Source organism: Buteo buteo, chromosome 4, assembly GCF_964188355.1.
Source record: "Buteo buteo chromosome 4, bButBut1.hap1.1, whole genome shotgun sequence".
Taxonomy (NCBI): Eukaryota; Metazoa; Chordata; class Aves; order Accipitriformes; family Accipitridae; genus Buteo; species Buteo buteo.
The window spans coordinates 8,485,089-8,499,263 of record NC_134174.1 but is presented as its reverse complement, the minus strand read 5'-3'; the positions used below and the strand labels follow the sequence as shown (position 1 = coordinate 8,499,263).

Here is a 14,175-nt window from a genome sequence, read left to right as displayed (position 1 = left end):
TCTAAGGCATGCCAAAGAGTGCTTTATAAAAAAGCTTCTCAACACTCCAGTTTTATGGTAAAACACCAAGAGCTCTTTATGACCTTGTTGTAAGCAGAACTGGGAAAAAGCTGTTCCTGCCTTTATCCAGCTAGCCCTGGCACTCAGGAGCTTTTATCTCTATCAGATATAGTCAATATCAATACAGTCATTCAGTTTGTTTTTAAAGCGCTGAGATACACTTTTATAAAGAAACCCAACATGCCCTAGAGTTCAAAAATCCAAGCTCACAAGTGAGTTTTGTGTATAGGCTTTAAAAATCAAGCTCTGCCTGCATCTAACACTACAGCATCATGATCAGCAAGCCAGGAGCAAACCATGAATGTCCCCAGCAGCAGTCCCATCCCTCCTGCTCATTTCTGACCCTGAACAGCAGATGAGATGCAGAAAAAAAACTGGTTTCCAACTGCCTTGACCTACTCGTCTTCATGGCATGGTTCAGCAAGCAGCTGCACAACCCCTGTGCTGGCACAGGAGGGGTGGTGGGTTGGTGGCACCATGGCTGGGATAAGGGGCAGGAGAAAGGCAGGACCACTTCTTTCAGCAGCAGTGTTGGTGCTTGCTGCCTTCAACTCACCTGCATAACTACAGCATCACTCTACTCACTAAAAGCAGCAGGTTTACCAAGACTCTGCCTGGCCTGCAAAGCTGTACCGTATCTACTAGCCCGGTACAAGATGCCTACTGCCAACACAGTGATACTGGTCTGAAGGTGCTATATTTTCACACAAGAAGAGGGATAAACTCTACGTGCATAACCGTCCAGGCTGATGAGATTTATAGCAGTGCTGTACAGGCCTGGCAGGACCACAGTTTTTGTTCACCCAGGATAAAAGAGTCCAAAAAATCAGCAAAGTAGAAATTCAGCGTATTGTATTCCCCACTCCCCAAACAGCTACTAATCAGGAGGGCAGAGGAGAGCTGGGTTACTGCAGGTAACAGGAGAACTGGGACCCTATTGAACCAAACATCATGTTGTGTGGTGTAGAGATAGCCAACATCAGCTCTGGGACAGCAGGACTAGCATGCTAAAGCAGAGGCTGCACCAACTGGAAAACTGGGCTCAGAGAAGCCACTACGACAGGATTTGCAGTGCAGACAAAAGCCTCGAGGAGAGCCAGAATAGTCATCTCACCTAGCTCGTGTGTCTACATTTCAGCCAGGCATCCAAGCAACCTTCATAGTGGAGATGCTTGCACATCCCAGATGATGAGCTCAGATGGCACCGTCTCCCTTGCAGACACTGTCTGCATCTCTCAGCTCACCCAGGTCGATGCCCTGGCCTTGGACCTACCCCTCATCCCGTGCCACTCACCCCTCCTCACCCAGCTTCTCCTGCCTTCCAACGTGACTCGCGCGGGGCTCGCTCCTGAGCTAACAGGCACTGCCAACAAGAGCTGGCTCGGGAATACGGTTTCTCCTCCAGGAGGATAAGCAGACTATGGAAAACAGAGACCAGACTGCTGTCTATGCCTATAAAAAGCCTTCTATTTCTGGCATAATGTCACCTATGCTGGGCCTTTGCTGTTATGGCTCTGGGAATTAGGGTATGATGGTATAGTGGAAGCCAGGCGTCACCGTGAGCTAATGAGTTGGGCTACACGTGGTATGTGCACGGGGCAAACTCAGCCAGCTGGGTCACGGGCCAGCCAAAGGACTGCTGCTCCCAACGTGGACATGCTTACACCAGTGCTGCAGGAGCCACCTTGGTGCTGCGAGATTTCTTTTCAAGCGGGTAAGTCACCACAGAGCACGAGCTGGGCGCAGTCCAGCTCTTCTGCACACACTTGAGAATAAAATGCCCATCCTACCTGCCTCCACAAACACACACCGCTCCTGCCGCTCTGCTGAGCAACAGGGAATAATCTCGTGTTCTCATGAGCAAACAACTGTTGTAGAAGATTTCAATTACAATCATGCAGAGTGACTGTGGCATCCAGATTTGCATAAATCTATTTAACCTCATAAAGCACTTGATTCAAAGCCCAGGGAAATCAATACAAAGTCTTGCATCTATATCATTTGCTTTGGGATCAGCCTCTTAGAGATCTCAGTGGCTTTGCTCTCAGTAGTAAGAAAACTGTGCTTCTTCAAATGCATACACAGGATCTGGCCCTTGTTTGCTGTCTGCTCAGAGGAAATCAGAGACATTTATAAATGGAAAAAAGTTTCATGAAGGAATTTTTTGCACACTTACAGAATGAGACCCCCATTCCCCGTTGTCTGTCAGCTTCACCCACTTGTCTGCTGTGGACTCCATCTCTTTACACTGGTCATTTTGTATCTGTGAATAAAAACATAAGATCAGTGACCACAATCAGATGCACCTCTCTGTCAGCATAATGACCGCTGGCTGGGAATGATAAGATTCAGCTTTGTTCCTCTTGTCTACACATTGAGGACAGCAGCTGCCTTACTTGTGGCAAAAAAAAAAAAAACAACTCTCAAAACCTGCTAGCAGCTTAACAGTGCCTCCAATGACCACCTCTGATGCAATGGGAAAAAAAGAGCAGGAGAAGATCTCAGCCTTGTCCTGTCACTATCTGGTCAGACTTGGATGCTGAGCATCCTGTCTTGGCTGCCTCCTCCTTCTCCTGAGCCCACCAAGACCCAGTTCTCTCAAATCCATGGGCTTCTAAGTCAGAAGGGAGGTAGGAGTGCATGGGCCAAAGCTAGAAGACAAACTGCTTTCTCTGCAGCCAATATCTGCCATGTCTTTGGCTCCCTGCCACCTGACCTCACTAGGATGAGAGTAACATTATCGAGGGAGAGGCAACATGCCATGGAGAGTCTGCCCTGGCAGAAGTGTGAAGTTGATTGTCCCTCTCCCAGATCTAGCGCAGCTCAGCTTTGGTGCATGGCTTCACAGTGGTCCACTTCTTTCTTCTCATAACTATCTTCTCTGAAGAAGTATTAAATCCCTCTGAGGCACGAGTTCAATTATCAGCTCTTATTCCAGCAGGGAGAAAAGCTGGTTCAACACTTTCAGAAGACCTGGTGTCAAGCACCCTCCTCAAAGTTGCTCCACATCAAGTCTGAAATAAATTACATAAACCCACATCCTCTAAAGCATCTGTGCACTTAATTCCCACCTAGATCAATAGCACTGAGGAAAAGAGGTGAGAAGAAGCACCTAACTAGAAGGTAAATAGATCCCTAATTATCTTCTGCAAACTGACCTACAGCATCTTCATGCCGTAGTTCCCAACTGCAACAAGGAGAGAACATATACTCTCTTCTCACAAGGTATAAAGGGCTTCAATATATAAAAGGAGTCTGGGAAGGGCAGGTTGCAGAAGCATTGGGTATCTAACAAGAAGCATCCACTCTTGCTTCCCGTGTTTGAGGACATCTCCTTGCTTACCCTCAGACAGGCAGTACAGCTACCTGCAACTGGAGAGCCCAAAAATGTCACCATTTCCCAGCAATCTGCAAACCACTGCCACTGAAATGCCACTGTCGAGAGCTAAAGTGTCATTGTTAAATATATTTAAGCACAAAGACATGCTGGAGAAAAAGAATAGACTTTTAGAGGAGTGTTAAATATGGTTTCCCTGAAATACTGAGGCTGACTAGGAATTATTTACATGGGCATTTCTATAAAGGACTGCACGACTCACTGCTTCTTGAACAGGGACAGATAAATTTAAGGAGGTGAATGAGTGTGATATGGATAAAAGTAATAATCAAAAAGCCATTTTCAAAGCCAGTGCTCAGAGAAACAATATATTTGTTCCATTGCAGCAGATCAGTCAGTCAGTCAAGAGACTGGAGCTAGGATTCATAATCCTGGTACATTCATCTGACAGCAGAAAACATATTTGCTGCTTTCTCCCTATGAAGAAGGCAGGATAGTCTAATATAAAACTGAACTGGCTAAATAATATTGCCTGCACTGTCTGTTATCAAAGCGCAACAGCAATCTATTGCACTGATGTAGCAGTAAGCAGGTGCCTCCAAGAGGGTATTTTTGTCTTCCTTTCCCATCTCTACTAAGGATAAGGATACTTTTCTCCAAGCTTCAAGAAACTTTAACCAACACCAGCTAAGACTTCTCACTCCTGTGAGATACCATGAGCTGTGTTTTTTTGGATGAAAACCAGAGCTCACCAGACAGATACAGAGGCAGTAACAGAGGAGACTGAAAATTTCCAGTCATCTCCTGCTCTGAGTTACCCTCTCATTATGGTTTTTTCTGTCCCAAATGGCAGGTACAACGTGCCAAGGAAAGCAATGCAGGTGTTGGTGGAACCTTACAAAGCATCTCAGTGATGTGAGGCATCTATACCACATAGTGGAGCTTGGTGCTGGGAACCCTCCAGCTCCCTGGACACCAACCAGTCCATCCTCACGGGCAGAGCAGGATTGCCTTTCCCATTCTGGTCACTGCTGATCAGATTGTTTTATTAATTTGGGTACAGTGTGGTGCAAGCCCAGCCAGGCTGCTCCCATTTCAGAGCTAATGACCACCAGCCCCTCCATTTCACAATGCGGATGCATCCTCAGAGCCTAATTCCTATTGAAAGTCATCTGAATTTTTACTCCTAAATCTCTTTGGAGAACTGTTGTTTCTGCCTTTTTCTTTTGTTTTTGTTTGTTTGGTTTGGTTTTTTTAAGGGTCACCCTTTTGTCTCTTCTCCTGCTTTTCTTTTCATCTTAATTGCTATGACCCCAATTGACCTAAAACTAAAGCTAAGGTTTCCACATACTAATATCCTGGAGCACATCAGGTTCTGGATGCCTACCTTGGAAGAAGTCTTTTTAAACATCAAGTCCCTTCAAAGGCATCTCAAGTCAAACTCCCCCAAACTGAAGCATCTACCACCAACAACTGTCTCGTAAAAGGCTGGACTAACAGGGGTAGTCATGACCCATGAAAAAATCCCAGTGCATGATAGATAGGATCAGTTTAGCCTGAGTTTTGAAGCTGAAATAAATGCCAAAAGGCAGCACAAGTGACAGAAAGAGAAGAAGATTTTTTTTTATCTTGTTCAGCAATAACAAACTATGGACATATGGGGAGTGTAAAGGGAGGAAAAAGCTGTTTCTGATGCTCTTTATCTGCATTGAATTCTTACAATATAAGGTTGGATTCACCATAAAAAAGGCCTTACAAAAAATTCAAAGAAGATGTTGTTGTCAATATACTGGTATTCGAAGAAGACAGAACCAGATTTCTTCAGGTGCACAGCATAGATGAGAGAAACTGTACAATCATCCCTGTTCGACTCTATGTAATTCCCTCGAGGTGTCCACGAAGAGCTGATGAACATAAACAAAACAAGCCTCAGCTGAAATCACAGACACTGAGGAGACTTTTCTTACACTACTATACAAAAACACATTGCTTAATAAAGGACCTAGAATCCCACAATAGCTAACTGCAGTGAATTTCTAACTTTATTACTAGATTCCCATTTATTTTCCGTGTAAATGTAATACTTTTCAGTATAATCATGCATGGGAAAGGATATGGCATTAGAAATTTAGGACCCAGCCTACACGGGAAAGGTTTATTATCCATAGGTTCAATATACTTTCAACTATACTCAGCAACAGCCTTTTGCAACCACCATGGCTCTCTAAATAGGCTGTGGAAGTACCTTTTAGCCACATTTACTACACCATGACCCTGGAGCTTTTCAGTTACAAATAAGAGCAGGTCCAGACTAGTCTTAGACTCACTAGCTGCTGATGAGCCCAAGGAGACCCTGACAACAGCAAAGAGATGGCTACAAAATTTCACTTCCCAGCCATTCTTGTTTGCCATTAGTAGGGCTTGTTACCCTCTGGAGAGCTTAGATAAGTCATTAAGCTGCCTTTGTGCTGCTGAGCTGTCTCAGGTTTACCAATGGCTGCGTAACCCAGATGCAGACAGAACTTCTTACTTGTTGCAGCTGTCAGCTTTATTCTCAGTTGAACCAACCGCCGTGTCCATGAAAGTTGCCACGTTGGAGAATCCCGCTGGCAGCTCATCCCACTCGTCAAACTTAATCCCACTGCCCAGCGAGTAGGTCCCCTCCGCACATTTGCTGCACACCTGGTTCTTCATCTCCAGGTACTCACCAGAGGCACAGGAGAAAGCTGGGGAGACAATCGTTTCCAATGTATTAATGGAGAAATTAATCCCAAATAATTTCCATTAGTTTTTTGGTGCCCAATTAATTAAGAATGAACTCCTGCTAAAGGGAACCAAACAGGAATGCCCCAGTCCCAGGAACACATCAGCTGAACTACCAACATTGGCTGCGAAACTGAAATGTTCACCAGTGCCTATTTTTTCACTGATGTGGCAGTACTGAAACCAAATCTCAAATGACGGCTCCTGCTTTGCAGCTTGTCTCCGTTGGCAAAACAAGATTTTTAGAAACAAAATCTCTACCCATAGACTTGTGTCCAAAAGCAATTTGTGAAAATAAGGACTTGTAATACAGTTCTCCTCACCCATCTGTAACACTCTCAATTAAAATCCCCAGCACCTGAGAGCCAGAGCAGACTTGACTCACCTACCTGTACGGTAGCTAAAAAGAGTGTACAGCAGCACGCTGATGGTAATATAACACTACAAACCTTGGCCGAGAGTTGCAGACCTAATCCAAGGGTTTCTCCACATTTCTCCTCACACAGGCTGCCTCAAAGCCTTGAACATCTTGCCTGATAAACCACGTGGTCTTGGAAAAGGGGGTCTGGGTCTTGTAAATGAGGATCTTTGACAGGGGTGATATTAGCATGCCGAGAAAATAAACACTGGTTGCCAGCACACAAAAGACAGTACTTAAACGTATGTAACTAGGGGAAGTATAATTTAGAAGGAATGTTCACAAAGTGCTTTTTTTACTGATGTCTCTAAAATTACTCACTCCAAGTAACTATATGTCCCTTGTTCCAGTCTGATCACATCTCTATCTGCTAAGGGAAGAATATTCACATTATATAGAGGAAACCTGGACAGCAGCTGAAGCCCTGTATGGCCACAGAGCCCCGTGTCTGTGCTGGGAATCATAACTCCTGCCTGAATGCTCATTTCAACAGCAGACCATCCCGTTTTCCCCAGCCCCATGCTGTACCATGTCCTCTCTGAGACTGAACACCCTGGATGGAAAAAAGATGAGTGCTTGCTGCAGAACATAGTATTTCCTATGTTGCTTGCAGATTTTTAAAATTAACTGTGCCAGTCTAGCCAAAGCAGGATTCAGAGCAATGAACACAACTCGCACCCCAAGAAATGGTGGGATTTTTTACTGTTTCACACGTGCCACGTTGTGCAGTGACAGATATTTCATACACTCACTTTGAGAGACATAAATTCACTAGTCTGAGAAACTGTAGGACAAGACCAGACTGCTAGCCAAAGTGGTGAAACTGGCCCAAAACAACTTATGCCTGTTGAAGTCCCAGCATATGCACTTTTATAGTTGTGCAATGTTTATCTAACTGCAGAAAAACTTGTTTGACTGTGAGTTCTTTGATAAAGACTCCAACTGCAGTTCTGACTTCAATTTCTGTGCCAGATCCTGCAGCATTTCTCTATGTAATTGTCCCTTGATGGGCAGCACTGGGATGCAGATAAAATGTCCATTTCAATGGAAAGATCTGCCAAAGTGTCATTTTTCCCTCTTGGTCATATCAGCATACTCTGAATTTGAACCAGTGGACTTCAAATCAACAAAACTGTTTTTCTAACCCCGTCACTCACTGGTGGTGGACCAAAAAGGAAAGTGGGCAGGAGCCTAGCAGGGATGAGTGCTGGGGTGGGTATGTAGAAGGAAATTCTGCTGCAACGGATTTCTGAGAAAGACTGACAGACAGGCAAAAAAATCCACTCTCAGTGGGAGCAAGTGGTTTTCTGTAGGCAGTAGCACATGATACAGCAGTACAGCTAACATCCCATCTGACTAATTCTGCAACTTCAGCCCAAGCCATAGGATGTACCTGCAGCTGGGGTTGGAAACACAGCTTTCTTCAGAGACCCGGAGAAGAGTAGCAAGCACTTCCCTATGTGTCTGAACTGAGACCACAGCTTGAACATGTGTAAAGGTGTTCTGACTCACTGCTTTAGCATTATTAATAAATCCAGCTTTATTTTTTTCTTTTGAAGGTTGCAGAGAGAAGCCGTCAGGAAGGGAAGTAAAAAAGCAAGCTCTCATAATATATTCGAATCCTTTAACAGTTTCAACATAATTTTTTTTAAGAACGTTAAATAGCAAGAAATGGAGAGTGCTGCTTAACCATGTTCCAGATTTGTGAATTTCGAATAAGGAGTCAGCAACTGCGGGCGATTCACTGCCATAATGAAGACACAGAAGGCAGCAGAGCCTCCTCTTCAATTGCAGTGAGGTTGAGCAGAGATTATTGCTTTAACCCAACTAATATCTTTTAACTCCCTGGAGCCTGATCATTTTAGAAGAAAAAAAGGGTATACGAGATCAGGCAGGCTGCCGCGCAGGACACCACCATCCATCACTCACCTTCCAAGAGAGAGATGACCTTTTTCCTTATTTAGGTGGGGAATTACCTTCTTTACCCTTTTCTAAGAATCGTATTTCAAAGGCAGCCGCATTTCCCGTCAAAACACATACGTCTGCAAGCAAACTAGCTCTGAGCATGCCAGCTGCTTGCCTCGTTCAATTTGGGGCTGAACGTGGCTAATGGCAACAGGAACCACTCTCAACATTGGAACAGATGCATCGTCTGGTCTCGTTCCAGGTGGTTGGGAGCGGCTGGAGGGGGATGGGGAGGAATCACGGCGTGTGACGAGCACAAAGACGGTCTCCTCTCCTAGCGTCACACAACTTGCTCTTCCAGCGAGGGGAAGACCAAAAGCCAGGCCAAACCCTCTTTCATCTAAGCAGCATTAATTCAGGAGTCTGTCCCAGCTGGAGACGGGCAGGTTGTGGCCGTGCCCGGAGGGACCCCGGAGAGCAGATGTCCCCTGCAATGGGCTGGGAGGCACTTGCGGGGGGACAGGCACAGATGATCCATCCCAGGGCACTGGCGCTTCGCCTTGCTTCTGGCTGCTCCTTCGCACTGAGACGTGGCTGAGCACAGATCCAGCACCGACCAGCGGCCGCTTGTTCACGGAAATGGTTGACATGACTGCAGCACCTGGCTCAGAGGTAGCCTTTGTGAACGCCTTCTCCCTCTGACCCCAGAGCCCATTTATTTAAGCATTTAATACTTAATTTGTTGAGAAAATGTCTCTGTTGAATAACTCCTTACATGTCTACCCTGTTTCAGAAAACAGAACTAAGGCTGCTAAATCAGGTAGGCAGTTCTGAAAATCTTTTCCAGAATCAACACTATTGATCCTGTTTGGACATCACTGTTCCTCTCCCTTTCAACTGCAAACTTTCCTGTTATACCTTTCAAATACCAGTTTGGGTGCTACACACCAACTTACAGAGAGCAACGCACATTGTGAAGACTGAATTTGATCTTCTGTCTGTGAAAAAAACTGTGAAATGCACTAAAATGTTTCATGACTTGCCCCATCATGGGCATTTTTAAAACTGCGAGAATGTTGTCAGAGGCAGTTAGGAACAGCACGACATACTGTGGCGCTTAACACACTAATGCCTTCAGTAACTCCAGTGAAGCCGATGCAATTATTGGTGATTTGCAGCTGTAGCTTTCTTAAAATAAATACAGAAGAAAAAAAAAGTTGTGGTTTGTACAAGCGACCAGTCTTAGTCACAAAAGATGCTGTAAAGTACTGTTAGACAGACACTGCCACAGGCAGGCACACACATTCATACATGCATGCAATAAAGCTGACACCAGATTCACTTCATAAAAAATTAACAAGAGCTATAGTACTAATACCCACCAAAACCATTGTATAAGTCTTGTCAAACAGACCTCATTTCATTCTTTAAAAGGATTACAAGTCACTTGATAAAGGTGACTGAGTGGATGTAATAGACTTAGGGTTTCTAATACAGTTAACTTAGTTTTGCATGTCATTCTGATGAAGAAGGTAGTACCACACAATACCAGTAAGGCACATCTTAAATGGATTAAGAACTGCCTGAGTAACAGATCTCAGACAGGGCTGTCAGTGGGAAACCATCACTGGGCAGGGAGGGAGGGGGCAGTTCTGCTTCCCCAGGACTGCATCTGATGGCTCTCCACATTTTTATCAATGATCTGCAGGCAAACAGAAAAGGAACACGATTAAAATTGGCGGGTGAGAGACTGTTGTAAAGCCTGCGCCCACTCGAAGTCAGTGTTTTAACAGAGTCAAAGGTAAAGACAAGCCACTGAAGGCAAGGAGTGCTGGCCCTGCCTGCAGAAGGCTGAAATGTATCCTGGAGAGCAGCAAGCCTGAGGGTTGCAGTGGACTCACCGTTCATCAAGAGCTTCCACTGTCAAAACATTCAAAAAAGGTGCTACTGAGATCTGCGGATATATTTAGAGGTGGAGGTAGACATGTGTAGGGTAGGATGAAACGTGTGTATTACAGGCAAGAAGATTGTTCTAATACTGAATATAGTTGCTATCTGGCATTTTTAAGAGGTCAATGCAAAACAAAAGGACTTTAAATGATTTTAAAATTAGGGGTAACGTCTTGCAGTGAGAGATCTCAAGTGCTTAGTCTGTTTAGTTTGTCAAAAGAAGATTGAGAGTCAACTTGATTAATGCATAAGCATTTCCAGGGGCAGAAAACACAGGATCCCACTTGACTCTTTAATCAAGCAGAGAACTGCATAAGAAGACTTACCTCCTGGAAGCTGAACCCAGACAAATTCAAATTGGAAATAATGCACTCATTTTTAATAGGAAGAATGACTGATTGCTGGAACAATCTGCATGGCATGTGATGGACCCTTTGTCTCTCAAGTGCTTCGTACCATAACTGGACACCATATGGAAGAAAAGCTCACGCCAAATACAAATTATCAGCCTCAGCATCAGCCTAACTGGATGCATTTTAATGGCCTGTGAGGTCAAACTAGTGAATTGTTTTGGGTTTGTGTGGCAGGGCTTTGGTAGAGGGGGAGGGGGCTACAAAGGTGGCTTTTGTGAGAAGCTGCTCCAAGCTTCCCCAGCTCCCAGTCAGACCAGCCTCTGGCCCAGGCCGAGCCCGTCAGCGCCGGCGGTATCGCCTCTGGGAGAGCGGATTTCAGAGGGGGAACCTGCAGCCAGGAGGGGATTGGGATGGGAGAGGAACCCCTCTGCGGATACCGAGGGCAGGGAGGAAGGAGGGCAGGAGGGGCTGCCCCCGCAGCCCGTGGGGAGACCAGGCGGCAGGCTCTGTCCCCCCAGCCCACGGAGGGCAGCGGAGGCCCCCAAGATGGCCGCCGCTCCCTGGGGAAGCCCGCGCTGGGGCAGGCTGGGACTGAAGGTCGGCCCGCGGGAGGGACCCACGCCGGGGAAGTTTGTGAGGAACTGCAGCCCGTGGGAGGGACTCACGTTGGAGAAGTTCGTGAAGGACTGTCTCCCGCGGGAGGGACCCCATGGTGGAGCAGGGAATGAGTGAGGCGTCCTCGCCCTGAGGAGGAAGGAGCAGCAGAGACAACGTGTGAGGAACCAGCCCCAGCCCCCATTCCCCGTCCCCCTGCGCTGCTGGAGGGGGGTAGGTAGAGAATTTGGGAGTGAAATTCTGACCGGGAAGAAGGGAGGTGTGGGGGGAAGGTGTTTTGAGATTTGGTTTTATTTCTCAGTATCTTTGTTTTTATTTGATTTGTAGTAAATTAAATTTATTTTGTTTCTCCCCCAAGTTGAGTCTGTCTTTTGCCCATGACCGCAGTTGGTGAGTTATCCCTCCCTGTCCTTGTCTCGACCCACACGCGTTTCTTTATATTTTCTCCTTCTCATCCCACCGGGGCCAGGAAAGAGGAGTGAGCGAGCGGCTGCCTGGTGCTTTGTTACCAGCTGGGCTTAAACCACAACAGGAATCTAATTAATCACCCTCCTGCTAAACTGTGTGCGTGGAGAGCGATGGTATCTTACCTCCCTCCTGGGACATACCATGGACGTGGGGCATCCTGAAGCAGGAACCCTGCCCACTCTGCAACCACTTCCAAGGAGTGCTTGCAATAGATTACTTTGCACATCTGATAGCACTTTACAATCACTTCGCAGGCACGGAAACGGCTCCTCAGAGTGCAAAACAGACCATAAACAAGCTTGCCTCATTTGCCCTTTGACTGCAAGGCTCCAGGGTCACATTCTGCCTTTTAGTACAGCTGTGGCCTTCCCAGTGAATTTGGTGGACTAGGATCAGTGTTAGCTGGCACTTTTCTCTTCTATTAATTGACCCTAACAATCTCACGTTGCTTAACTTTCTGATGCTGGGGGTCAGGACAGACTTAGAATGAACACACCTGGACTAACAGAGTTGATCCTCACATGTATATGATTACTCAACTTCTTCTCAGGTCTGAAACCTTCCTCTGGAGTGTTTTCTCATGTCCAGTATCTCCAAGATATTGCCATGCTGTGACAGGGATCAGAATATTTGTGATTTCACCAGGAGATTAATCAAAGCTGCCTCAATGCCCTGCATCCTCCAACAGCAAACTTATATTATATTCAACTGCTTTCCTCCTTTATGCAGCCCTGGCCACTCAGTCTTATACCTTCCCTCAGCCAGCTTCCCGTCCCACACCACTTAGACCCGCCACTTCTACCTCGGTCACTCTTCTCAGCAGACATTTTTCTCCAGATATTTCTTACTTATGATACCTAAAAGTAGTTCAGCTCTTCTGTTTATCCTGTTGGCATTGAGTATGTGCATGTTCATGTGTGTCTTTCTGTGTCCCCTTGGCTCTCAACACATTACAATTTAAAAAAAGACACAGGACTGGATTTTGCCAGATTGTAACAACATTAGAAGGGGGTAGCAATGGGGCAATTCTACCTAAACCAGTGAAAATACACAGAACAGATATCTCAAACACTGGCTTTCCATCTCTCCCCCCTCCATTCCTATGTTGTTCATCCAAAGCCCAACTGCCTGGCGTTCACGTGAGATGCTGCTATCTCCTGCAGGCAGAGTCTGGGCTGAATTATCTCAGCCTCCCATGGGCAGAGGTGAAAACTGTAGCTCAGAAAGAAAATATGAGGTTGGCAGCATCACGCAGTTGTCCCTCTGAACAGCTGCTGGGTTCAGCAGACACATGCCACAAACCTGGAGGGGAAGATGTGGCCAAGGACAAGTACACAGAAACATCTGTTCAGCAATACCCTGGGACATCGGGGTCCACACAACATGGAACCAAGGACCAACCAAAATAAGAGATGGGGAGAAAAAAAGAAAGCCAAAGGACAAGAGGAAATCATTGCTTCATTATTAATGTTTCCTATAGTCTCAGCCAGCTTCAGAATGTCCTCCGTGAATAATTTATATGAGGCTTCTCCAATAGACTGTGAATAATTGATGTTCGTTTTCTTCAGTCATTATATCCCAATGTGTTACCAGGATCCAGACTGAATCTTAATTTAAGAAAAAAAGTCTGTCAAGGCTGTTTAGGCTTGAAATGTGATCACACTGAAGGCTGATGTAACTTGGGGAAGAGTACCTTCTGTGGAAGAGACCCTGTCTTTTCTTAAGAGTAAATAGTTTTTCCTTTTACCCAAGAAATTACAAAATAGAGCAATGCTTTTTCCAGTTCACCTCTTTGACAGGAAGAGTACCATTTTCCCCAGCTGACCTAGCACATAGTACAGTTTTATTATCACTTTTATTTCATCATTTGGACACTAAAAGGTGTGGTTTTGGAATGGGAATACTCAATAAATTCATGAAAGCGTGGCATAGAGCGGAGGAAAGCAGTTGTCACCAAGAGGTTAGCAAGCACATTTGCTGCCAGGGTTACAACTACCATCCTAGTGGCTCAGCACTGGAGATGGCAGGAAACATACCTCGAGGTGAGTGAGTAGCTCTCCAGGCCCCACTGACTCCAATCAGGCCTGTTTTGATTGCTCACCAACCAAAGAGGTTGGTGCAAATGGCTTCTAGTGTCATTTGAGATGTCGTCTGCACACGTGCGCGCACGCGCGCACACGCACGCAGAGTGCTCTCATCCCTCTGCCAAGCCATAGCAAATCTCAAGTTCTTGCCAGCTGCTTTCCCATTGAAAGAGAAATCAGTGACTCAGAGGAAGCTGTGTTTAACTTCTTTAAGTACATCGT

General features: G+C 45.7%; 1 protein-coding gene across 1 annotated transcript in view; it reads right to left on the bottom strand.

Annotated features, from left to right (window-relative positions):
• ELAPOR2 (endosome-lysosome associated apoptosis and autophagy regulator family member 2) overlaps positions 1 to 14,175 on the bottom strand; it is a 101,883-nt gene that overhangs the window by 29,056 nt on the left and 58,652 nt on the right. Inside the window, exons 3-5 of the mRNA XM_075026779.1 lie at positions 5,928 to 6,123; positions 5,154 to 5,301; positions 2,237 to 2,323 (exon numbers count right to left, since the gene is read on the bottom strand). Of these exons, the coding sequence (XP_074882880.1) occupies positions 2,237 to 2,323; positions 5,154 to 5,301; positions 5,928 to 6,123 (431 nt within the window). The remainder of the gene's footprint in view (positions 1 to 2,236; positions 2,324 to 5,153; positions 5,302 to 5,927; positions 6,124 to 14,175) is intronic.